Genomic DNA, 27673 nt, shown 5'->3' with positions numbered 1-27673 from the left:
CCGCTCTTTGCTGTTGCATTGCTGTCTCTGCCCTGTAATGCCCCTGGCAGTCTCCATTCAGTTTCTTTGGCTGATATTCTTAGCGCTAGCGCAGCAACATGGAGGCAGCCAGACCCGCTTCACCTTCATCTTGTTCCTGCGTCACACTTGGGCTCAGCCTGCCAGTCCCTCTGACTCAACTCATTCTCAGGCTTTCCCCGCGGCCACTCGTAGTTGGCGTGACCTGCGGAGTCCTGCTTTCGCCCTCGCCCGCCGAGTCACCAATAAGGTTCATGCTCCTGAAAGGCACTCCTCATCCCCGCTGCCAGCAGGATCCACTCCACTCTTTCTTGCTTGCGGCAGTTGCCACATGTTTCCATTGGTCAGTGAGCCAGAAATCTCCACAGCACTGCAGCAATCAGAAGACGCCCGCAGCCTTGAGTTCCTGTGACGGCTGCGCCGCACCCTTCGCCGCCTGTTCCTCAAAGTATCTCTCTGCCCTTTGTTTTTCGGCACACACAGTGTGCACCGGATAGCTCAGGGTAGCCTGGAGAGTATTTACTGCTCGATGCGAGTCAGATGGCAGGATCAATGTCAGATTTTCAAAACCCAACCGGTGAAGCTGCACTAATGTGCAGCCATCTTGCCGTGGGCTCTCTGTCGTCCTTCGCCAACAAGATGTTGGACTCAGATTTCAGCATTTACCAAAAATCATTTGACATCATCGCACCTCAGGAGACTTACCTAGCAGATCCACCGCCAAGGAAACTGCGTTTCTTTACGCCAGCCATCAGGGGGGCAGAATATAGCCCACCTACAAGGGGACTCGCTATCTATGTTTTTATCACAAGCACTATCTCAGCTCGCACAGTAGGCCCGGCCTACCTGGCATCCATTGCAATAAAAATATCCATGCCGCCTGCAATGCCGAAAAACAAGAGCTCAGACATTATACTAATTAATGCTTACATTCACCCAAAAAGGAAAACAAAGGCAGCCCAGCAACTAATAGACCACTGGTGATCTAAATCTACACTTATTAGGCTCCTCAACTGCTGATGAAGTGTCTGCCCAAACTTCATTCTGGGACATTCCAATGCAGGGAAAAAGCACACTGGGACACCTAACTAAAACTGGTTGGCGCCTATTAGCGGACTTGAACATCTCATCCTCAGAGTCACCAACAGCAGATTTGCTGATGACAACCTTCCAGCAGTTACCCACTACTCCTCAACCGCAAGCTCAATACTAGACTATACCTTTGTCTCTCTATTACTTTTCAATCAAATTGTCTCATTCCATCTGGGTGACAAAGCCGACAATGACTATTGCCCTCAAAAACTCTCTCTCCAAATGACCATGCCCATGTTTGAACGACCTCGAACTTCCCCGTAAACACATTTCACAATCAATTATAGAAGAGTCAGATTGGCACAAGCATCAGTGGGAAGCTTCTTGGAATCTGCTCTACTTCTCTTTGAGACATGGTCTGAAAAAAGCGAAACGGAGAAATGGGAGAGTTTCACCACTTAAATGGCAGAGTCTTTTGCCGCCCGACTAAACCAAAGGCGCATCATAACCATAGTAGGATGGAGTGCATCCCAAAAGTGCAATGGGCCCAAATTAAGAACACCAAAACCACAATCTACCACACATTGAGATCTCTCTGTCCAAATCCAACTGACAAAGCCTATCTAGCACTACTAAGACAGCAAAAAGTTCAGCTCTAGAGACTGAAATGGGTTGCCAACAGAGAATTAGAGGAGGAGGTCTGGGCAAAACTGCATGCCGACAGCAAGCAGAAAGACAGTGCAAGTTTCTGGGGAACAATAAACAGACTAATTCGCCCCACACATAAGGGTGTCTGATCCAACTTCTCTGAAGAAGATTGGGGAAGATAAATTGGGGGCCACGTCTAACAAGATTACATCCTACAAACCACCGGACCAACATTTACAATACACACATGAGGAACCCAGCCCGCAATCCATCCAGAGGAAGGGAGTGCAACAGACCCTCTTGCAAAATAGAGAAACAGAACGACCATTGCATCTCCAAGTCGTAACATCACAGCAATCAAAAGGCAAATGGGAAAAGGAAGGAGAGAAGGGACCCCGAGCCAAAATGGAAATCCATCCAGCACTTTTCAAACAAGACACAGAACTCTGGCCAAAACACGCGAACCTCTCTTGATCAAGATAAGGCAATTCGGCATACTGCCAGCATCCTGGAGGGGCTCAATAGTCTCCCCAATAATCAAAACAGGAGACAAGTCCTTGCCGCAAAACTACTGTCTAGTCCCTCACCTAGATGGGGCAACATACTTCATAGGAGCACTCCTAGAAGAGCTCCAGTAATGGGACAAAGAGAAATCAATCATCCCTCTCGATCAGACAGGCTCTGCAAAGTCTGTCGGAATAACAAAAATCATCTTGGCCATGGCACTGCTGATTGACAAGGCAGAAGCAACAAAAATGCAGATACACCTATGATTTATAGACTATAAAGCCGCTTTTGATCATGTGAACCACAACAGACTCTGGGTCAAATTGGCACAATGAGGGATCCCACTGACTATGCTGAACCTGGTAATCAATCTTCAGACAGATATATCGGTCCAGATAAAGCTGGGCGAAGGCTCTTCTCTGCCAAGATGCATACCAACTAACAAGGGGCTTTAACAGGGGTGCGCACTTGCTCCGACCTCTTCTTAGCAGATCTGGTACCTCCACTGAATGCCTGCAACTCACATACCCCAAGATTACGAGGAATAGCACTGCCATGCCTTCTCTATGCAGAAGATATAGTCCTGATCAGCCGCACGCAGCTGGGCCTTCAGCTTCCCCACAACACAGGAATTCTCTGAAGTTAACAGCCTAACCATCAACCTGGAGAAAACAAGGACAATAATGATAAGGAAAAACTTAAAGAAGTCATGGGTCTGGCATTAGGGCAAAACACGTATTGAACCTGCGATGGAATACAAATGCCTAGGCATGAACATAGACAAGGGAGGCCACGTTGTCCCCCAGAAGGACTCCATTAGAAGGAAGGGCCTTGCCCTGGAAGTTACACTAAGGACACTCAGATCAAAACTGACCAGTCCATCACTACTCCCCTTAGCTCTAGTAACACAAGCCAAGCTTTTACCAACGATAGCCTATGGCACTGAACTACAGAGGAGCAGGGATTCAAAGATCCTGGACAGTACAATCATAACAGTGTACAGAATTATCTTTGGTTTGCCCAACTACACCTCACCAGCACAGATCAGGTTGGAGTTTGGACTACAAAAACAGACCCTGGCAAGATAAGGAGCATTTATCATCACCTGGGACAAAGTCCGGAAAGCCACACCTGAAACCCTCAATCGTTACTTATGGTTAGAATCACAACGGAGACACCCATCACCTGCTTCGTCCTAACTCAAAAGATGCCTGAGTAACACAGGGATATTGCAGGTCTGTAAAACACCCACCAACAACATCGTATTAAAAAAACTTGTATGAAAAACAGTATTTTTTTTATAGTTGATCGAAGACAAAGCTGCACTATCAAAGAGGGCTCACGGTTGGATGGCCCTGAGCACCTACACGGCCCTCGCCCCTCAAAAATACTTCAATTCAAATTCAAATAATCTTTATTCGGATAAGAATATCCATAAAAGTACAATTCATCACCACCAATAAAGATGCAGTAAATTTTAAAACATATAGATATACATTATCATCCAATACAGATACAAAATACAAGGATAAAATCACATTAGAAAAAAAAAAAAAGTTGGACGGGCCTAAACTAGCAGCTTGAATGGCATAGTGCAGAATGTAAGTTTGAAACAGTTTGTGCAAATCAGCAAAGGATGGTAAATAAAGTGTGATACGATTAATTTGTGAAAAGTCAGCAATAATTTACATGTAAAGTGCATTATTATTCAATAAGACAACAGTATCTTCCAGACAAATTCGAAAATTATTCACTAGGACTTCTTGCAACAACATCAAGATATTGGTTATGAGCAGGGTAATAAAGGCATTGCACTTGACCATCTTACAGAATTTATTGCTCGTCTTACAAAATTTATACCACATTAGGATTCATTCATTGAGGCACGGGAGCGTACCGCAGCTTGTAGGAATGTGCTTACATGAAAAATCAGATCATCACTTCCTAGTTTTAAAATGTCAAAGTATGCTAATTTAAAATCCAAGATAGCCCGTGCCTTGAAATATGGAGCGAAGTACTGTTTTGTGTATCTTACATAAAATTTACAAAAGAGTAAAAAATGTAACAAAGTTTGTTTACTACCAATGCCGCAGGGGCAATTCAGTTGCTCCAAATTGCTATTAAAGCCTATTGGAAAGCAGAGTAAATATTTTATGCTGCCATCCCTAAGACGGTAGAGTAAACTCCTTTTCCATCTCCCTATATTCTTCCTAAGATATTGTTGCGGCATATGATGTTGAATGCTCGGTGTCTCCAAAAGGGGCATATATCTAATAATCGATGGTTTGTGGTGCTCAATGTCCTGTCCTTCTTTATGATACAGGTCGTAAAGCGCCCCCCTGACTGATCGTATATTCATTCCTTCTGCTGCTAGTGTGCATGAAAAAATGTGCTCCAAGTTCACGCTAGCTAAACTATTTTTTACTGCAGCTAGCCAGGGTATACAGCCACCTTTGTCGCACTTAAGACAGTCTATGATTATTTTTCTTGTTAAAATTGCTGCAGGATTCTGCCATATTTTCAACCAAAATATCACTGGGCGTGACCTGATAAAATCCTCCACATATTGTAAATTCAATTCCTTATGACATATGTAATTTGGGGATGAAATTTGCGCACCAAGAATTTTCCTACAGAATCTGTCCTCTTCAATTTGAATCCCACTACAATTCACGTGCCCCCAGACTTCGGCACCATAAGTGGCCGTTGGGACACACTGCGATTTATATATCTGAATCAATGGTACCACTACCTCGGATTGTTTTGGTTGCCGAAGGCTAACGATAGAATTTACCGCTATGGAAAGTTTACTTCTACCGTGGGCCGGATGGGCTTGCCACGAGCCTGATTCTGAGAAAACTAGGCCCAAATAAGGAAAAGTGCTTGCGCATGTTAACGATTCACTGCCCAATGTAATGGACTTAATCCAGTGTTTTTTTGGCCCACAGGTCATTATATAAGATTTTTTTAAATTTGTGCAAAGATCCAGATCCGCCATAAAAGACACAAATCCCGTAACTAAAGTGCGAAGTGCGTTGGGAGTGCGACCAATAAGAACCGCATCATCTGCGTATAAAAGCACAGGCAGTAATTTACCATTAATTTTGGGTACATCACTAGTCAATTTTGATAAGTAATTGTGTAATTCATTTATATAGAGGATAAAAAGCAGAGGGGCCAGAACACAACCTTGTCTGACCCCTCTGCCAATGGTGATGTCCCCAGAGACTTCTCCATCATTACTTATCCTCACCCGTGCCTTCAGATCCCTGTGCAAATACGCCAAAAAACAAACCAATGCCTCATCCAACCCATAGTTTAAAAGAATTTCCCATAACCGCGATCTATTAACAAAATCAAATGCTGAGGTTAAATCCATAAAACCCAAATAAAGTGGAACTTTTTGTGCAACCGTATATTTCCCCAAAATAAGATTCAAATTCAGGCACTGTTCCACAGTTCCAACATTGCTTCTAAAACCCAGCTGGCAACAATTTAAAATATGGTTGTCTTCCGCCCAATTCCTAATTTTGTGAAAGACAACCCTGCCCAAGATCTTCAAAGTATTGTCTATCAGAGAAATTGGGCGATAACAGCTGGGGTAGATTGGTCACCTTGTTTAAAAATGGGCACAATAATACTGGTCGACCAAGAGCTCGGGATAGCTACATTAGTCAAATTATTAAAAACATTACATAAAAGGGGGGTCCAAAAGTTTGGTTCATGTTTTATAAGATCAATTGATAGCCCATCCGAACCTGGTGCTTTATTCCCTAAACTTTGGTGTATGGCATCTCTGACTTCAGATATAGTTATAGCAACCTTTAGGACTGGGGAACAGGTATAGCTACTGGAGATTTTTGTGGGAGCAGTATAAATTCTGGCAAAGTGCTCCTCCCATAGCTCACTAGATATGTTGCAGCTTATCGGAGTAATATTCGTGTCCATAGACCTCATACTTTTAACTTCCTTCCAGAATCCAGTTACATCCTTTAGAGAAGCAGCCCTGGCAAGATTATCCCAGCGTTCTTTCAGTATCTCCTCTGAGCGTATCTTAGTTGCTTTTTTGTAACAGGCTCTTAATGATCTGACTAGAGTTATGTCCCTGGGTGAAGCCGCTAATGCTTCATGCAGTTCTCTATTAGCCCGCGAGCAAGAGCTATCAAACCATCTGGGATTCTTGCTTAGATTAGTAATAGGTTTAGAGATTATATGTGTAATGCCAATACATAAACCACTAAAAGCCTCAATAATCTCACCACCCGAGGTGCTACTTGACAGACACATATCTACGAGTGTGGGATGCGTTCTTATCATACGAACAAAGAGGGCTTTATTGTCTATCCCCTTCCATATCAATCAGAGCTTGTCAGTAGATGCCACCAGATGTTTAGCCCCTATTTCCTTTTGAACAATGAATTTAGAGGAAAATCTAATAGTTGTTAAAATTGGGTTATGGTCACCTTGACTCGTGCATAAAACCTCAGCCTTTACTAAAAAAAAATTCCAATGAGGATGATATAAAAACATAGTCTATAATAGATGAGCAACCACGTCCTCTGTAGGTAGGCAATAGACCCTTAGTTGGTTTAGTGTGGAAAATGACTAAAATCGGTATACATAAGCGGCGTTCATTTATGTTCACCACAGCCACTGTTGAAAGTAGAGCGACAATCATGAAAACAGTAGCCACGCCATCTTGTCCCTTTTAGGCCCCATCGCGAAAGTAGGTGGCAGCCATTTTTGTGTCACGACCTCTCTGCCCACTGCCAATAGCCTGCGCGCCTCTCCCCCTCACACCCCAGCCTCGCAAGCATTCCCCCGCGCCCGACAGCCCCCGGTTTCTCCTGCTTGGACCATAAGCGCACCTCTAGCGCGACCCTGTCTCCGAGTCACATCCCGTGCTGAACCCCCTCGCTCTTTCATCTCATTCAAAGAACAGGCCCCTTTTCGATAACCTCTTCCTCCCTGCCCGATTGTCCAGCCCGATCCCAGGCCATCACCTAGCCCGGCAGATGCAGTTTATTGTCCCCTACAGTAGGGCCCCGCCTCACATCAAAGGAGCGGTGGTTAATCAATACCCTCACACCTCCAGATCCGACCGATCGCCCACTTTCCCATTCCCAGCAGAATGTCCAGCTGCGCGACAACCACCACATGCTGAGGTCGAGGTGGGAACTCTACTGTAAATATGTGTGGGAACGGGGGTGAAGCGGGGATTCCGAGGATGTCTTTCCGTACATCAAGTATTGACAAGAATGTGTTTCATGTAATAAAGCAATAAACCTGTGTATAAGAGGCCAGGCCTCAAGGATGCGTTTAGAGCACCTCGAGAAGATACCCTGTTGTCCGATTTGACGTGTTCTGCTCCGTCGGAATAAACTCCTGTTTCCTGCCTTCTGTCTCCAGCGCCTGCCTCTTTGTTTGGTAATCTCGAATGGTATGAGAGGCGGCTAATGCCGGGCAAATACTGAAGGGTTCTTGGTCGAACTCGGCCCTACCTTTCGACAATAGCATCAACCTTTTCCATTACATTAATCAGATTACGGGGGGATAAATAGTTACAAAGTTCCTCCCCTCTATTACATGGGATCGCCCTATCCTGGGTAATGGTAATGTTATCAATACCACTATACAGTCGGGTGTTAAAATCCCCACCTAAGAGTATTCCGTCTATTTTGCCATACCTCTGCTCGTCATTCAGTTCATCAATAAATTCAAACAATTTAATAAAATTTCTATTTGGTAGTGACATAAAATCATTATTATAAAAATTGATTAAACATATCGAAGCCCCCGGTGAATAAATAGTGGCTTGGAAATTTGCATTATTTGTTGTTACAGATTTTATGCTGACCTCAGCCGATATCTTTAGCCATGTTGATAGCCCCCTCCACATGGTCGGCATATTTTTGGTCTATTTACAATACTATTATGACACACGAATCCTTCTAAAAACAATTCACTTGTGGAATTCTCCTGGAACATCAAAATATCATAATTACTAACCAGATCAACCCACTCTGTGGAATTCAGTTTAGATCTTAATCCTGCAATATTCCAACTTCAAACATTTAAATTCGAATCTGGTGTTGTAAGTTTGCTAGCAACTGGGCGTGGTATTGAGGGGTCTGCTGTCTCCGCTATAATAGTCGGTTGGTGATTCAATAGTCAATCCTGGCTCTCCAAACTAGACAGAGCAGTAAACCGATTCAGTGTATTCCATGTTGGTATAGAAGGATTACGTGGGCCCAATGGGGGTTTGTAAAAAAAATCCCAGTGGTACAGAATGTACATGGGTTTGGGCAGTATTGTGATTGACTTGTGCTCGCAATAGCCATTTCACCAGTGGGGGACGTCTAAAATTCACGACTATACAGTCGCCTGAAATATTCTTTTCTGTAGATCCGACCCAACCTACACGTCGCATCATTAGAATTTCATTGGCGTTTACCATCCCTAAGCCCTTATATTTTGTTAGCCAATCAGTGCTCTTGTTTTTAAGTTGTTCCCATGATTCTGATTGGTCTTTTTTCAGGGGAGGAACACCAGCTAAGATTACAACGTATGGGCAGGCTTCTGGAGGTAAGTTAAGAACATCTTTAGATGGATTCCTAGCCTGATTTTTATAGGTTGGGATATCTTCCGAAGCAGTTGCTATAGTTGTAGGAACAGGGGTCGGTGGTACAGGAGTGGCTGGCACTAGATTTCGTGACTGACTATTACTAGTGGTCCCATTGCCAACAGCTGTATTTGGCAAGGGCATTAGAATGGGAGTGGATTTAAGAGGGTAACTATCCTTAAAATTGCCACACTTATCACATGCAGCGTTAACAGTTGGAGGTGTACAGACACCACTCACCTTTAACATGCCATGGTCCGTTACTTCTATTTGTTTATTACCCCCCACAATAGTGGCATTATTTTTCTTTGTATCGGGTTTCTTGACCAGGTTTTCCAGTCTGTCCAGCCGTTTAAACAAAGCGTTGAATTGTTTATCTACTAATAATTTTAATCGATCATAAACAGAATCCATTACAGTGTCAATGGAATGTCACCCGATGTTCCCTGTATACCATGTATAATCATATGTTCAGTTTGTGTATGGGTTGAGTTAACCCCTTCGACGCTCATGACGAGCCCAGCTCGTCATGGAGTTTCCATTGACTTCAATGGAAATTACATTCAAAGCCATAAAACACCTTAGCATCCAAGTGGTTAATACCATCTTCAGCTGTGGTCAAGTCTACGGTGTTATCCTGAGTTTGCTCGATTGGGCCTGTTGTAACAGCAATGGATCCACGCCTCCACATGCTTAGGGGAGTAGGTTGAGTTTTTAGGCGAGCAGGCTGTTTTCTCTTACTGCTAGTGGGTTTAGTTACTCCTCTCTTCCTTTTTCCCCCCACTGTTTTAGTGACTGAGGCCAAATCCCCACTACTGACATTGACTTGAAGCCCCAATTGGCGTTCTAAGTTGTCTGCATCAACATCAGCAGTCTCAATCTCATTCTCAAGGCCATTGGACAACATTTCTTGCTGACTGGGGGTGGTAATCAGTACATTTGGGGACAATGGGAGAGGGATAGATGAATTGCCCTGTTCAGCTCTGCCCGAAAAATGCAGATGGGGTGCCGGTAGGTTCATGGAGAGTCTTCTTTCAGTTAACTCGATCTCTGTTGAGACCATATTAACAGCTTCTACAAGCATGCTTTCAATGGTGGTGGCAGTTGATGTCTTAGTACCAGATATAACTGTACGCTTCCCCATGGTGTTTTGATGTCACTCACCTTCTAATGAAGCTTAGGGGGGTTGCCCGGCCCGGCCTCTTCTGGCCCCTGACGGCCACAGACGGCCCGCCCTTTGCCCGTGCTTAGCCCGGCGCCGCCCGCGTGCGTCCCGCGATGCGTGGGGGCGGGAGCGCTTTTGAGTGCTGGTGCCAGCGCAGGAATCAGGTGTCTCCCCTGCAAAGAATGCTGGGAGATGTAGGCAATGCTGGAAGCTGTTCCCCTCACGACGCGTGAGCAATGCTGGGAGCCGTTTCCCTCACGGCGCAGGAGCTGCGATGGAAGCCGTTCCCCTCATGGCGCGGCCCAGCGGAACCTAAGATCAGCCGTTCCCCTCACGTCAAGATGGTGAGTCTTGAAGCACGTTTAAATTCAAATAATCTTTATTCGGATAAGAATATCCATAAAAAGTACTTCAACATAGGATATGCCACAATTGTCAAAATCAAATTCCTGAAATATAGTCTGGAATTGCTACCATGCACACAGCACCACACACACTAGCTCAGGAATCAAGTGAGCTCCACTTGCCGCTTATGTGGCAGGGCACCGGAAGACCTGTTGCACCTCTTATGCACCTGCAAAGATCTTCTGAAGGAACGGAAACAACTACTGCCACCTCACTTAAATCAAAGAGGGATCCAGACACCGAGGGAAGCCATGTTGGCATGCTACGCACCAGGGGACCCACAGCTCAATTGTCGACTGGTAAATTTTTTTACACTGGTGGACAAAAAATGCCAGCTCACTGGGGGAGGGATGCCAAGCCAAAACAACCCAGCAAACCTAAAGCTTTTTAAATTAAATCATTACACTCACTCCACACTTCATTCCTTTCAGTGGCCCAAAAGTATAACAACACCAAACTGACCTGAGGGGGAAACAGGATTTCATTGATGGCTACTTCTCTAAAGACGTACAAAACTGAACTCAAAACCCAATTCGTAATGAAAATGGCTGACAATTTATTTTAACATTATTTGATCTTTTTTTAAATAAATTTGAATGATGTACCTTTATGCAATCATTTTAAGTAACTACGCTAATAAAATAAACGTGAAACTTGAAAATCAGTAATACTTTGCTTACATAATGATAGGCTATTTCTCTCAGATCAGCTTCAGCATCTGGCACCTACTGAATCCCTGAAGTCAAACCCTGCTCTGCCCAAAAATAAGATAATGTATCACAGACGGCATAACTTCTCATATTGAGCTGCTGCTCTGTGAAATAATCTTGAAGTAATCATTCAGTCAATGGAAGAACACTACACTTTGAATACATTGATGAAATGTTCCTCTTCTCAGCACCGTAGAGATCAGATTTTTTTGTGATCTGTGTTTTTGGTTGTGCTTGCTTATGCTAACTCCACTCTCAGCACCAAGAAGACGTGTGGATGGAAGTGTGCTTCCGATCTAGGGTGCAGCGCACATAGACTGGGCAAAGCTAGTAACCCACTGCCCTCTCCTGAGCTATCGGGCACTGCCCTACTGAGAATGGGGTCATTTTCACCTGTGTTTGACCAGCTACAAACGATTCCTGGATCTGTATGGACTGGACAGTCAGAAATCACATAAATGGGACAGTGACTCTCAGGTTATGGGATGGTCCTTGGGGTGCAAACCCACTCTGTATGAGCGGTTCTGACTCTTTTGTTCTTGCCCTACCAAGCCTCTCGGTTCCCACTACATGTGAGTCTAGCTCACAAATAACTAGCTAGTCCTACCAGCCCCGACATTTACTTTGAATGTTGGTGACGTGTTTGTTTCTTCAAAAATGCTCCGTCTTTCAAATAACTTCTACTTTTTGCATACGAGGGGGACGGGTTTGTTTGGAAAGGTAACAGTCCATCATCACTTTCTACAGGTTGGAACACTTCAACTTTACTGCATATAGGATTGCACACATTCAAAATGTTCGCAGGTGAAAGCTCTAGCTCGGATTCCTTTGCAATGTTCGAGATGTCAATATTATTTTAATAAATAATGTATGTTTATGTGATGGGTTGACAGTGGTAACTTCATAAATACGTTCTGTACATTTGTATCAATAAATGTGATCAAAACTTTGCCACAAAAACTGACACAGTGTGACATTCTTATGGGTGATGGTAGGAGTTCTCATTCTGGTCTTCGTCCTACGTATGCCCCTCAGCTTGGCAGCAGTTAGCTTAGGCTGGGGTAAGGCAGCAGGCTTACTGTCCTGCTCAAAGCATAAGGGCACTGCCCCGTTGAGAGTGGGGTCATCATCTCCTGCCGCTGATCAGTAAGAAAATTACTTCTAGGTCTGCTCCTAGCCTGGTCCTCAGCCCATAAATTGGCACTTTTTTAAAGTTATACTCTTCTCTGTACTGAGTAGAGCATATTTCATAAATCATGACATTTTTGACTCTACTTCGCAATAGCAACTCCCCATGTAAAAATCTGTTTATTTCCCCAGAACAGAGATCATTCAGTCTTCACTGCATGTGTGTAGTTTGTTGTGTATTTCGTATATGTATTTTGTACTTGGTGCACGTGAGCAGTATGGTGTTTTCCAGTCTGAATCTTCTATGGAGACATAGGGCATGCGGCACAAGATGGCGGTTCCCAGCACAGGGCAAAGTAATCCATGCTTCCTTATCCTTCAAGCAAACCACGACTGCATCCCAGGCCCCACAGCAAGCTATACATGTCTGGTTACTCAGCCCACCACCCAACCTAAATGCAACAGACTGAACTAAATTGGTCTGGTCACCTGGGAAAATCTGAGAGCATAGCTACCTCGAGATATCCGACATCTTGTGGAAGGTGACTGTCTTGTGTGAGGTCTGATGCACATCCTAACATAACAGCTTCCCGTACATAGTGCACTACTAAGGGCCAGCCAGAAAATGCAGCAACAGTATTCCCTCCTTTGTGAGGCCCAGGACGAAAGTCATTAAAGATGTCATCTACTTTAAATGTCTGGAGTTGTGATTTTTTTAGTTTTTTACCTAAAATATAGTTTAGCTGGCCATAGCTTCCAGTCAGTGCCCTCAGTTTGCCCTTAACATAAGCCTCCTTGAGGCAATAAGGTGAATTCACATTTGGACAAATGCTTCGGCATCCATACTGAGGGATATCTAACACGAAACATGCATCTGAAGTAGTTTTTCAAAAGCTGGAAACATGTTTAGGGCTTAAATGAAACCGTGCTGTGACCTGGCCTGGAAGAACAGGAAGCTTGACTATGCGTTGCATGGAAAGATGAATGCGCCTGACTAGATCAACGAGCACGGCTCAGATGATCGTAAACTGCATGGGTGGATGTCAGCGCGAGGAAGGGAATCATGCATGGGCAGGCTGACAGGAACTGATGACATCTGTTTGGTAAATTGCTTGAAGGCCTGCAGGAGACAGCAAGTGGTGTTAAACTGTGTCATCCCTACCCACTGAGAACCTTACCAGATGGTTTGAGAGTCTAATGACTCTATTACGCACCCAAGACTAACTCTTTCATACTTTACTTACAGTAGTTGACTGAGGTTGTTTGCTTTAATTTTGCAACCCTTCAAAACCATTTCCATTGCCCACATGGTTCTGTATCTATGTGGGTTTATCGACACGCCTCAGTCCAAAACCTAAATCACAGTTTCACCGTTTTTAGAGGGACCAATGTTTCCATCATGTGTCCCTGCCATCTGGAATCATCACCCATGATCATTCGCCACTTACAGGCCTCAGTAGTTAGGCACCAGCACAGGACCTACTAGAAGGCCCACCTACCCACTAATTTCCATCCCCAACAATCCTGTTGATGTCACTTTCTTGCACTACTTGGACTAGAATTCTGCTGCTGCTGACCGACATCGCGGATGGGTGCAGGTCCGAGTGTGCCAATTGTTTGGATGTGCCGTGGCTTTGTGCACTGAGGTTGTTTTTGGAAAGGAGCAGAACGAAATACACTGTTGACCCTGTGTGAATCTCTTGACGTTACTTGGGACATTCGAGCGGGCGCTCCCTTTGACTGGAGATGTGTACTACAGGCTAGGAGATTGCCTCCCCTACCTGGGATCATCTGTGCTGTGGGCAGGTCCTTTAAGTACCCGTGTCCTGATGAAGCCTTAAGAAATATTTGGCGGAAACGCGACCGCGACTGCGTGGACACCATTCTAAGGAGTCCCCGTACATTGATTTTTGTGCTTGATTGCTGGCGCCGTCTTTTCTTGTATTATTGTGTATAAAGAATTTATAACTTAGGCGCTGAGAGGACTTCCTTTGTAGCTTTTTATCACTTAAAGGTTTTGTGAATATTGTTGATTCTATATTATTTTTTCTTTGTTTTTGGTAGGGTACATCATGTTTGTTTTCATGTAATGTATATAATGTATTTGTATAATGTATATAGATAAGAATGTATAACGTATTTATTTTTTCTTATGTTGTGTACCACCTTGTCCTGTGATGCGTAAATTTGTGTTTGTAAAATTGTGAAATTTAAGGGTTGATAAATAACAGTATACCACAAGGTAATTAAAGATATCTTGTGAGAGAAAAAAAGTTTCTTTGTATCCATCCCTCCACATCTCTTTTGTTCTACTTTTTCATCTCTGTGATTGACCTAGCCCAGGCTTTGGAGGGTTATTTGGGCAGAACCCCTGTATAATTTTTTCAGCTGCTGACCACTGGAGCTCAGATAAATGAACCCTGAACGTGGGTGGGGGATTTTTAGATGGTTCGTACATATTTCTGCTTTGTTCTTGTTTTTGACAGCATGTTTAATCTGTTTGGGTTTAAGCCAACTGAATGTTTCCCAAGCATCGAGGCTGACTGAAAAACGTGAATAAAGGGCAGATGTATGTTTTATAGCCCACTTAATGGATTATGACTGACATCTTCAACACACGGATTGCAAATATAAAAAGATTAATCGTAAAGGACACAGACTTAAAGGTTTATAAATACAGCAAAGAACTCAGACACGCACCCTCAGATAACATCCTTCATAAATGCTTGCGTAATTTTAAATGTAGCAGCACAAATGTGGAAACGTTGTAAAATTGTTCCACCACAATGTGGAAACTTTGTAAAATTGTTCGAGATTGCACTTTAACGCCATCAAACATGCAAAAACCGTCTGGCTTGTTTTTTTTATCATCATTCAAACTACACTGCATTTCCTTTGTACATTTTCATAGCTATTCTTTTTGAAAACAGTGTAGCCATGACTGACTGGACATTGAAGTTTATTATTATGCGGACTATTGTGTCATACTGTATGTGAGTTCCAAATCTATTGCAACAGCCCTGACGTGGACCTTCACCATTGGCAATGGCTACTCCCGGAGCGTAAAGTGGCAAAGGCAATAACTAGGTTATGCAGTTAGTGTGCCCTTGGACACCACTGTTGAACGACACTATTCGTACGCTGCTCCAGGTGGTAGGGGCATGGTCTCAAACACTGTTTGCAGTGTAATATTTTCCATGCTATTGACTTAAACTCCTGTTTATGATGTTGTTTCACCTATTTTCGCAGGTATGTGTGTAGTGTACCTATAAGAAACAAGCATTGGCAAAGCCAATAGATCTCGCCTATGCAAGAGCTACTGTCTTTGCCAATATGTTGTAACCATGTGGTACACCAGTGTGGCTGCTGTTCAGCATGGCTAAATGTTAGTAGGGTAATGGAGAGTGGAGTGTTGTAAAGTGTAGTACAGTGAAGTCTTGTGGAGTGGCATAGAGTGGTGTAGAGTTGAGTTGAGTTGCTTGGAGTGAAGTGGAGTGTCGTGGAGTGGCATAGTGTGAAGTGTTGTATAGTGTCATAGAGCGAGAAAAGTGTCATAAAGTGGAAGAGTGTGGAGTAGAGTAGAGTTGTGTAGGGAGCAGAGTGTGAAAGTGGAGTAGAGTGCTGTAGAATGGAGTGGCATAGAGTGTTGTGGAGTGGTGTAGAGTAGAGTGGAGTGGCAGAGAGGATGTTACGTAGAGTGTTGTAGAGTAGAGTGACAGAGTGGAGTAGGTTGTTGTAGAGTGGTGTGGCATAGAGTGGAGAAGTGTAGAGGAGCGGAATGGCATAGAGTAGAGTGTTGTGGAGTTGAGTGGCATAGAGTGAAGTGGAGTGGCGTAGAGTATCAGATTGGAGTGGCATAGAGAGGAATGAAGTCTTGTAGAGTGAAGCAGTGTGGTAAAGTAGAGTGGAGTAGTGTGTCTTTAAATAAAGTGGAGTATAAGGACATGAAGTAGCTTTGAAGGAGTTGCATAGAGCATCGCAGAGTGGAGTTGTATTGTAGAGTTGCATGTAACTGAGTGGAGTGGCATAGAGTGGAGTAAAGTGTAATTGAGTAGAGCATCATAGAGTGGAGTATTGTGTAGTGTCGAGGAGTGTCATAGAGTGGAGTAGAGTGGAATAAAGTGAAGTGGCATAAAGTACAGTGGTGCAGAGTAGATTGGTGTAGGGTGCACTGGCTTTGAGTAAAGAGATATACAGTCCACTGGCATAGAGTGCAGTGATGTAGAGTAGAGTGGTGCAGAGTGGATTGCAGTGGCATAGAGTGCAATGGCTTCGAGTGGAGTGGCGCAAAGTGGAGTAGAGTGAATTGGTGTAGAGAGGATTGGTGCACTGTAGAGTGGAGCAGTGCAGGGTAGAGTGCAGATGTGTAGAGTGGGGAAGAGTGGAGTGATGCAAAGTTAAGTGGTGTAGAGAGTAGTGGTTTAGAGTGCACTGGCATAGAGTGCAGTAGAGTTTAGTGGTGCAGAGCAGAGTGCAGTGGCAAAACGTAGAGTGGCAGAGAGTGCAGTGACATAGAGTACATTGGCATAGAGTAGAGTGGTGCAGTGGTGAAAAGTGCAGTGGTATAGTAGAGTGTGGTAGAGTGGTACTGAGAAGAGAGACTTAGTGATGTGTCATAGAGAGCAGTGGTACACAGTAGATTAGAGTGGCAAAAAGTGTAGTGGCATAGAATGCTTTGGAACTGAGTAGAGTAGAATGGTGCAGAGTAGAGTGCAGTGGCATAGAGTGAATTGGTGCAGAGTAGATTGGCATAGAGTTCAGTGGCAGAGAGTGCAGTACCGTAGAGTGTCATAGAGTGCACTGGTGTAGAGTGCTGTGGCGTAGAGGGTTGCAGAGTAAAGTGATGTATAGTACAATGGTGTAGAGTAGAGTGATGAGGCATAGACTGTTGCAGATTAGAGTACAGTGTCGTATAGTTTAATGGTGCGTGCTAGAGTATAGTGACGTACAGTGGAGTGGTGCAGAGTAGATTGGCGTAGAATGCAGTGGCATCGAGTATGTTGTTTTTGAGTGCGTTGGTGTGCAGCGGCATAGAATGGTGTCGAATGCAGTGGGATAGAGTCTAGTGGTGCTGGCTAGATTGCTGTGGCATAGAGTGGAGTAGCATAGAATGGAATGGCGATGAGTGAAATAGAGAGGTGTAGGGTAGATTGTTGCAGGGTTGAGTGAGGTGACGTAGAGTGCAGTAGCGTAGATTGACATAGAGTGCAGTGGTGTAGAGTGCAGTGGTGCAGAGTGGATTAGAGTGGCTTAAGTGGAGTGGTGTAGAGTGGATTGGCATAGAGCGCAGTGGTGAAAAGAGCAGTGTTTCATTATGAGTAGTGTGGGGTAGAGCGCATTGGCACAGGGAAGAGTGGTGTGGAGTAGGGAGGCACCGAGTGAAGAGGCATAGAGTTCGAGTGGCGCAGAGTAGAGTGCAGGTAAGCAGTGTGGAATTGTATAGTGTGGAGTTGTGCAGAGCATAGGGCAGTGACGCCATATGGAGAGGAGTTGAGTGGCGTAGTATGAAGTGGTGCACAGAAGAGTGCAGTGTCATGGAGTGGTGCAGAGTAGAGTGGGGTAAAGAGGATTATGCAAGGGGAGGTTGCACACTGCCATTACAAACAACACATCTTCAATTGAAATGAGCATTACCTTTGCACAGACATACAGTTTTAGTGCTAGAAGTATACAACGCACAAATGATAATGTGTGGAAATGGCATCACCTAGTGCACTGATTCTGTTTTCATCGTATTCAAATATTTGTTTCCACCACACTTCAGAATTACCAAATCATATGCTTCATTTGTGCTTTCCATATTTGGAAATATCTGCACAGTTAATTTACAGACATCTAAATGTTGTTTTGTGCTAGAACAAAAAAATAACATTGTACAGCATACCCTGAATATCCAGCATGACTGTCACATACGTCCTCTCACTTTTAACCCGTTGGCTGCTTCGAACGTTCAGCTCCAGTGCTGAACGTTCAAAAAACGGGTGGGGCAGCGTCGGCCAACGGACGTGCGCAGCACTACCAAGGTAGTGCTCGCGACGACCGTTGGCCGGCGGCAGCAGCCAACGGGTTAAGTCAGAGAAAGAAAGGTAAACACCAAGCTCCTTGGAAGACAGACCCTGACATTTGACTTCTGTCTTTGAATACACAGCAAATGTGACAAGATAAGAACAATGCCTTTTTACAGAAATTCAGTACTGCTGGAAGAATATATTAAATAAGGCTTTGGCAAGGGAAGGGAAGAACTCAAGCTGGACAGCATAAAACAAATAAAGTCAGCAATAGAAAGTAAAGAAATGTGAGTCACAAACTACAAAGTCAATGGGAAGCAATTGACGGAATGCAATCCCAGAGAAGCTTTTCGAATGTCCTCAAGATGTTGTCAGTAAACCAGGCAGATGTCTAGTAGGCTTCGACCTAAAAATTATCCACTTTAACAATTACGTTTGTAATTCGATTCTTTCTTTCAAGGTTTAATCAACTGCATAAAAAGTGGTAGGGCATTTTGAAAATCCATCATTCCACTCACATGTATCTGAGAGTTGGGTGTAATTTTAGGCATGGTAGGTGGCCCGCCAACCTGCTGGGTTGGTTGAGGCCCCTCTTCCCTTTCACCCCCTACAGTAAATTGCCTGACATAGTAAGTGATTCTCGCCTTTGTGGCAGGGATTCAATGCTAAAAGCACATCTGCAAGTGTTACTGAATACAGAGCGAATGCAATTATCAGCATTTATTTTTTCTAACTTTCGCAAACAAACTCGCATTTCTGAAAAACAAAGATCACTGTACTTGGGCCATTGTTTCTTTTCTCTGCAGTGAACCGCCATGCCGCACATCGCAGACCAAGACAGGAAATGTATGCATTGGGAAGAAATAGAGCTGGGCTCTTGATGCATGAGAAGAAGCAATTCTGCGGCAGGCGGGTCACCACATCTGATTTAACGCCAGCATATTACAGCAAAGTTGTTCCCGTACAGAGGAATTTACAGCATTATTTTACTTCTATGCCCATGAAAGTTAGAGAAAAATCCCCACAGTTCACAGATGCAGCCAATTAATGTTCTCCCTAGCTCACTTCTCCTCTGGTTCTGAAAAATGATTTGAGTTGGTTTACACAGTCTTTTAGAGCCATTACTGTTTGTGGGTAGCCTATTCTATCTCAGAACATCCACACTCTTTTGTGGCTGTTGGTGACAAAGCTCCTGAGATAGGAACATTTACTGCCTTTGCCACCAAAGCCCTTGTATGTGATACATAGTCTGCTAATACAGCTGCACGTACCAAACGCAGTAGCGTCTTATCGACATATGTGATAGCCTTAGTTTTCTCTATTCAGTTTTCCCTAGACAGTAGAGGGAGACAACAACCAGTGCCACATATTCCCCTTCAACCTAATTCACAGAGCTCCCTGTTCGGTAATGCAGCAGTACATTTCCTGGAGAACCCCCACATAGCATTTACTCACACAGAATTTCCTCCAGATGGAAAATTCTGCATGCATAACAATGAGGCATAAGTTAGGATTTTGTTTTGTTTTTCTCACTTCTGAAATACATACATTTTAACTTTTTTTGTTTCACTTAGGAAATATGTTTCCTCTCGGAGAAGCCTCTTCGCATGCCCCTTTCTAAATATAGTGGTTGCCACCCTTCTTGACCAGGAAGGAGTACATGAATACGGACAAGCTTACTTTTACAAGCTAACCTACTCAAAATGTCCCGCAATCCGATTGCGATTCATGAATACACAAATAAAACCAATCTGGAGGAATTCCAACATTTCTGAGTAACCCTTGCAAACACTAAATCCACTAATTGTTAATCTGTGAATTAGGCGTGGGGTTTTAATTGTGCAAAAAGTCTATTAAGTTAACAAAAAAGTAAAGAAAATAAGTCATGCCAATCATTTTTCAGTCTTGTGAGTAGTGAACACATTGTTCATCTGTCGCTTAAATGGGTGAATTTCTACTTTTTACTCACCTGATCCCAAAGTGAAATTTGTCTGTGATTCCACCTAGAGATGCCTGTGGACAGGACCCGCTTTATGTTTCCTAGGAACAGCACTTTGCTTGCCTTGTGAGATTTGCAGTTGGATTCCTAGGTAAAAATAACACATCACATTAGAAGGTTGAACTCGTTAGAGACCTTGGCTTTGCTACATTTTTTGCTAAATTTTTTCATGCCGATGCTACTGCTATTTATTTATATTTCATTGATAATGCTCAGATCCATAACTTTTTACTCGAATGCAGCTGTACACTTGACCGCCCCAGAAATAGTCAACCAGGGAACAAGCAGCATTTATAACTTTGAATCCTTTAAACTAACGTTCATATCACTAATCTACAGGAGCACAAGGCCATTTGTACCAGTCAACATGAAATGTTTAATTATTTAGCATCCACAAGAGTGGGTAGTCAACAATCTGTTAGTCTTCAAACCATATTTCGGAGACTATGACATTCTCCAAGGCACAGAAGGTTTAGTAATGCATTGTTGATCCATTCAAGCCATGAAGTCAGCCTTTTGCTGTGGAATACCAAACACCAAGTTAAAGTCTGGCATTCAATAAATGTAGAAGTTGCAGGTTTCTGAACAGGCTCTTTCTTCAAACAATCTGAAGTGATACAAAGCTCAGCGAGTTAAGCACTGAGTACCCTTATAGTGCTAGTATTGTAAGAAAGTGCTGCAAATGCCCCTCAAAAGCGGAAAATGAAATCCAGCTTGTTTTAGGTACGAAAGACACTGCCCGATTGCCCAACGGCCATGCATTAGAGATTTTTTTTTTTTACTTTAGGTTTAGTCAGGTTTAGTCAGGTTCACCAATCCCAGTGCTTTCAGGACGTTCTACTAATATAATCAACCGATCACACGAACCACGACCGATCAGAGCTCACATTATGAGGCTCCTCTCTCAATATCCCTTGAGCATCTGAAGTAAGGTTTTAAAATGTGCATTAAAAAGGGCATGTGCAAAACTTTGTGTATTTCTTGGCTCTGCAGTGATAAACGGGTCATTTGAAAAACGTACACAGCACAACAGAGCTGGTTGCACAAATTGAGCAAACGAATCGACTAGGGAAGCCATGTTAGGTTACTCTTTCTTAGTCACTCAACTACTACTGCACATATACACACTCCTACTATCAGAGACAAACCGTGAACAGAGTGCATGAATCCTAGATCTTCTTTCTTGACATTCATGCACAATAGTAGTATTTTTACCTACGAAATACCTCAATTCCACATACCATCTTCTTTGCAATAAATACCTTGACTTTTTCATGGTGTCAATATTAATTTTTAGCTTCACTGCTAATTCAGCTAACAGTACTGCCTAAACTAAATTTTACTGAATACTGCAATAGCTTGTGTTATGTTAGCCCATGACTCCTCATTCAGCTCATTGTTGCAGAGTCCAGCATATCTTGCTTTTAAACAACCAAACCAACTTCTTTCTTTCCTATATGAATCCATCCCTGGGGCTCTTCATAAATCACCCAGGATTAATTCCTGTGTTCTTAGGGTAAGTAAGAATCCACATTATAGAAAATGGGTTAATTTTTGGAAGACAGATACCAAAGTGGAATGGTAATTTCACAAGTATTCCTTTGCCTCCTAGAGTTCAAATGTCCCCTGCTTTTCCCGGGTATCACAAACCCTTCAGTATACGAATCAAGTCCATCCATTGAACCCCAGCCTGTCTATATGTCCTATTACTTACCGGTAATCTTCATTACTCCGGGTCCCGTTGTCCTCGTCCCCTTCATTAATAACAAGTGAGATATGTCCATCTCACGACAGAAAAAAGAAAGAAGGAATGCTGGTACGCCCCTCCCTCTCCCTATAGGGAGTACATAAGGGTACAGTACCCAGCATGCCTCCTGAACCACCAAGCCCAAGATGAGGGCTGGAAAGCCCGGGAGGGAGGGAGGGATGCAATGAAGGGGACGAGGACAACGGGACCCGGAGTAATGAAGATTACCGGTAAGTAATAGGACATTACCCCCAGGTCCCTCCTGTCCTCGTCCCCTTCATTAATAACAAGTGAGAATACCCAAGCAGCAACAGGCCATCATCAAACAACAAACCACCAGGACACAGCAGAACAGCAAAAACCCAGCAATTTATTGAAATAACAGCACAGCACAAAGGAAAACAAGGGGAATCAGGAACATACCGCCCGAAGAACCCCCAAACCAAAGTTAGTGTCATCCCCCAGAACATTCTGGATACGGGAATGCCTAACAAAGGTATTAGCAGAAGCCCAAGTGGCGGCCCTACAAATTTCAGAAAGGGACACCCCACGAACCTCCGCCCAGGAAGCAGCCATCCCCCTAGTAGAACGCCCCTGAACCCCAGCCGGGGGAGGGGAACCAGAAAGGGAATAGGCCAGAACAATAACCTGCTTCAACCAACGCCCAATGGAAGAAGATGAAGCACGGTTACCCCTGGAGCCAGCACCAAAAGAGACAAACAGGGAGTCAGAAAGCCGAAATTCACGGGTCCGATCAACATAGACCCTCAAAGCCCGGCAAACATCAAGCAGAGACCAGGGAAGATCACCCACGTCCACCTGATCAGAAACCAAAGCCGGAAGGACCAGCTCCTGAGAACGATGAAACTGAGAGGAGACCTTAGGCACAAAGGAGGAATCCAAACGAAGAATCACCCCATCAGCAGAAAAGGACAGAAAAGGCTCCCGAGCCATCAGGGCACCCAACTCCCCAGGCGACGAGCCGAGGTGATAGCAACTAGAAAAACCACCTTCAGGGTGACAAACTTCATATCCACCTCCTCCAACGGCTCAAAGGGAGCAGCCACCAAAACCTTCAAAACCAAGGGAAGATCCCAGAGAGGAAAAGAAGGACGCACCACAGGGCGAGAAATCGCAAAACTGCGCAACAAACGAGAAACAAACCCATCAACATCAGGAAGGTTACCCCAAGGCGCTCTAAAAGCCCTGATAGCAGCCCATTGAGCCCGGAGAGTAGAGACAGATAAACGCTTCTCGAACCCATCCCAAAGGAACTGAAGAACATCCGGCAAAGGACAAACCAAAGGGGACAAAGCCAGGCCAAGACACCAACGCTCAAAGTTACCCCAATGCCTACCATAAGATTGAAGGGTAGAAGGCTTCCGAGACTGCTGAATAGCCAAGGCTAAATGGTCAGGGAGGCCCCTATTACGCCACCCCTGCCTCTCAACCGCCAAACCGACAGCCGAAGCCGACGCAGGGGCAACATCGGAGAGGACCTCAACGGGGACGGAGGGAATGGGAGGAACCATGGACCCCGAACAGCCAACAGCCGGAGAGTGGGAAACCACGATCTGCGGGGCCAGAAAGGCACCACCACCACCACCTCCCGATCCTCCACCATCAGGCGAGCCAGGAACCGAGGAATCAGAACCAGAGGGGGAAATGCGTAAAGCAGGTGAGCAGGCCACGGAAGGGACAGGGCATCCACCCCCCAAGACCCCTCCTGAGGAATCCGGGAGAAGAACCGGGGAAGCTGCGCATTGAGCCGGGAAGCAAAGAGGTCCAGAAATGGAAGACCAAACCTCCCGCACACCAGAAGAAAGGCCGCCGGTGTCAAGGCCAACTCCAGGGAGGCAGGAAAAAAACGACTGAGGGCATCCGCCACCCCATTGTCCACCCCCCGGACATGAACAGCCGCCAGGGACAAAAGATGGCCCTCCGCCCAGCAAAACAAGGGGGACACCACCGCGTTCAGGGACCGAGAACGGATGCCTCCCTGGTGATTTAAGTAGGCCACCGTCACCGAGTTGTCCGACCGAACCAACACATGCTGGTCCAACAGAAGGAGCCGAAACCCTTGGACAGCCCGACACACAGCAGACAACTCCCGCCAGTTCGAAGACTGACAACCCTCTAAGAGGGACCACCGCCCCTGAAGGCACTCCGACCCCAAAGTCGCCCCCCAGCCCAAAGTGCTGGCATCCGTCGTAAGGACCACCGGAGGATGACACTGCAGAGGCAAGCCCCTGTCCAGACTGGACGGCAGAGTCCACCAGCGCAGGGCCGGAAGGATCGACAGAGACACAGGAACCAAAATGGACAAGTCCCCCGACAAGGGATTCCACCGGGCCAACAGGTAGGACCAAAGAGGACGAAGATGGAAACGCGCCCAAGGCACCGTGAACACAGTCGCCGCCATCAACCCTAGAAGGCGCAACCAAAGACGGACCGGAAAGGACCGACCCAACAGAAACCGCCAAGCCAGCGCACACAGGGTCACGGCCCGGGCTACGGGCAGGAACACACGATTCAAATCCGTGCGGAAACAGGCCCCTATGAACTGCAAGTCCTGAGAGGGGAGAAGCTGACACTTGGGGAAGTTGATCAGGAACCCATGGTCCCGCAAGGCCGCACACACCAACCCCTGATCCACCAACAACTGCTCCGTGGAGGGGGCATGCAGGAGCCAGTCGTCCAGATAAGGATAAACCAACATCCCCTGGAGGAGCAAGAAGGCCACCAAGGGAGCCACCACCTTGGTGAACACCCTCGGAGCCGATCTCAGGCCGAAAGGAAGAACAACAAACTGGTAATGGACCCCCAGAAGACAAAAGCGAAGATAGGTACTGGAGAGAGGATGCACAGGCATGTGATAATACGCATCCTGAAGATCCAGAGTGCACATGTAATGACCCTGGAGAACCAAGGGAACAATCCTCTGAAGAGTCTCCATCTTGAACGGAATCCGCAGCACAAATTTGTTCAGGGCCTTGAGATCCAGAACAAGGCGAAACCCCCCAGTCACCTTGGGCACCAGAAAAATGATGGAGTAAAACCCCTGGCCCCGCTCCCCCGGAGGAACCACCCGAACCGCCCCTTCGTCCAACAGCGACTGAACCCCCCGAGAAAGTTCCGCACGTTTGGACGGGCAGGATGGCCAAGGAGTCGGACGGACCCCCGAGACTGGAGGCAGGCTTGAGAACTCCACACGGTATCCCAAGCGGATCACGTCCAGGACCCACAAGTCCAAACAGGAGGACATCCAGGCTGGAAGAAACAACCGAAGCCGACCACCTACCAAGGATCCGACCTCGGACCCCAGATAGTCAGGAATGAGGCTTCGCAGGAGGGGACTTCGCCTTCTTGTCCTGTCCCCGACCAGGCTGAAAACGGCCACGACCCCGGGAAAACTGCCTGCGAGAAGAGGGCCGAAAAAAGGGCCTAGGCTTAGAAAAAGCAGGAGCAGCCGAGGGCATCTTGAAAGAAGAGGAATGTTTCTTCTCCTTAAAAAGACGATGAAGCTTCCCCTCCAACTCCGCCCCAAACAACATGGAACCCTGAAACGGCAGACGCAGGGCAGCAGTCTTCTGGGCAGAATCGGTCTTCCAATCCTTGAGGACCACATTCCGACGAGCCGCTATACAAGCACCCCCAGACAGAGCAGAGGCACGAACCACATCAAAGGAAATGTCAGACAAAAACTCCAACTGACGTTCGATGTGTGCCAGAATGTCAGCGCAGTCAGTGGTATTATCCATAGAGCCATACAAAGCCTTCAAGTCAGACAGAAGAGACTGCGCCACATAGGTCCCATAAATACCCGCCCTCAGGGCCAAATGGGAGCCAGAATAAACCTTACGAAGAGAGGCGTCAACCCTCTTATCCACAGGGTCACCCACCACAGCAACCTCGGCCAAAGAAGTGCGACCAACCAGACTAGCCACCACAGAATCCACAGGGACCGAGTCCGGCAAGTCCTTCTCCATATCCTGAAGAGGATACAGCTTTGCCATGAAGCGGGGCAGCAGAATGCGATCGGGATCCTTCCACTCCCAATCCAAAACCTCCCTCACACAAGGATGCACAGGCATGACCGCAGGAGCAGAATACTGGAACTGGCGAAGGAGAGAACCTCCAGACGTACCAGGGACAACATCCGCAGGAAACCCCATATTCTCCTTGACATGGCTCAGCAAATCCGGTAACATGTCCTTGTCAACATACTTGCCCTTGACCAAATCAGCGTCCAAACCACCATCCTCAGAGCCAGAGGGCGAAGAAGAGGAGGGAGAAGGAGGAGGCACACCCCTGGACCGCGACTTGGACTTAGCCTTAGAACCTCCAGGCCTGGAACCACCCATCTCCAGCAAGGTCTCCTGGATGAGAGCCTTCAACTTTGCATCACCCCTCGAGTGACGCCTGGAGCGACTGGGAACAGGAGAAGAGGAGGAGGAGGAAGCCGAGGAAGCCGAGGACTCCTCGACATGCTTGCGCTTACGTGAATGTTTCCCCATCTGAGAAAGCCCCAGCAAGCAGGACAAACCAGCAGGCAGGAAAACCAGCAAAAAATGAGGAGCCCAGGCAGCAGCAGGAGAAACAGCAACAAATCGCCTGCAGTAGCACAAACCAGCACAGCGACCGTGATCCACAAGAAAAAGGACGAAATGCAGGGAACAAAGAACACCCAGTCCATTTGAATGCCCCCAAACCGCTATGCGGTACTTACGCCAGGAACCGGCAAACAAGCCTCTCACCGCCCGCAGCCGGGAACCACAAACGCCCGACTTCCGCTTCCAAATCCAGGAAGTCAGGCAAGGGCCGGAAGGAAGTGCCCCAGCAACCACGGAGCCGCCGCACCTCCCAGAGCCACACACGAGAATGGCCGCGTCTCGCACAGCCCGGCAGCACAGAGACGCGGCCCGACACTGCCTCCATGCCTCCAGAGCCTCACCCCGCCCGAACAGACCTCGACTCCAACGAGCAGGCAGACAGCGTCACGGGAGACTCCCCAAGCCCGGCAGGAGGAGTCAGCCCGGAAGATCCAGCACCCACCCGAGGCCAAGTCACAGGTGAGACTCCAGGAGCCCACCGGCTCCTGGACCTAAAAACAGAAAAATTTCGTCAGACAGAAAAAAGAACAGGAGGCATGCTGGGTACTGTACCCTTATGTACTCCCTATAGGGAGAGGGAGGGGCGTACCAGCATTCCTTCTTTCTTTTTTCTGTCGTGAGATGGACATATCTCACTTGTTATTAATGAAGGGGACGAGGACAGGAGGGACCTGGGGGTAATGGCAACCATCCACTCAGACGAAATGTATTATCCACACAGAGGACATTTGAATAACTAGAGGAAAATGACAAATTTCTCCTGTAGGGACTGAGTTTGCTACACCTCTTCTCAGTTGCTTTCCTTTTCTCCCCACCTTCAATGTGTGCTTGGTTTATGCAAGGTTTTATTGTATTATTAAGGTGCCAACAAGGTGAGATTTGTGCCTCAGTGATACACAGCAAAAATATATAGCTATTAAAAGAACAACAAATGCAAAGCAAATTATAACAAGCATTAGCAATGCAACGGCCTCGGCTTTAATTAAGCTTAATCAATTCTGTTTGTAATTAGGTCGCTTTTAGCTTTGCTTTTATTAGTGTTTTTTAAACGTTTATGTACATACTATGCAT

At 45.7% G+C, this 27673-nt stretch overlaps 1 protein-coding gene across 2 annotated transcripts in view; it reads right to left on the bottom strand.

The window, feature by feature from the left end:
* Positions 1 to 27673, bottom strand: part of LOC144818695 (coronin-2A-like) — a 993991-nt gene that overhangs the window by 510605 nt on the left and 455713 nt on the right. For both annotated transcript variants that reach the window (XM_078676349.1, XM_078676350.1), the window contains one exon: positions 20213 to 20329. In XM_078676349.1, coding sequence (XP_078532475.1) covers positions 20213 to 20329 — 117 coding nt within the window. The remainder of the gene's footprint in view (positions 1 to 20212; positions 20330 to 27673) is intronic.

This window comes from Lissotriton helveticus, chromosome 2_1, assembly GCF_964261635.1.
Source record: "Lissotriton helveticus chromosome 2_1, aLisHel1.1, whole genome shotgun sequence".
In the NCBI taxonomy this organism is placed as follows: domain Eukaryota; kingdom Metazoa; phylum Chordata; class Amphibia; order Caudata; family Salamandridae; genus Lissotriton; species Lissotriton helveticus.
The sequence above is the reverse complement of the archived record's forward strand: the minus strand, read 5'-3'. Positions and strand labels throughout refer to the sequence as shown.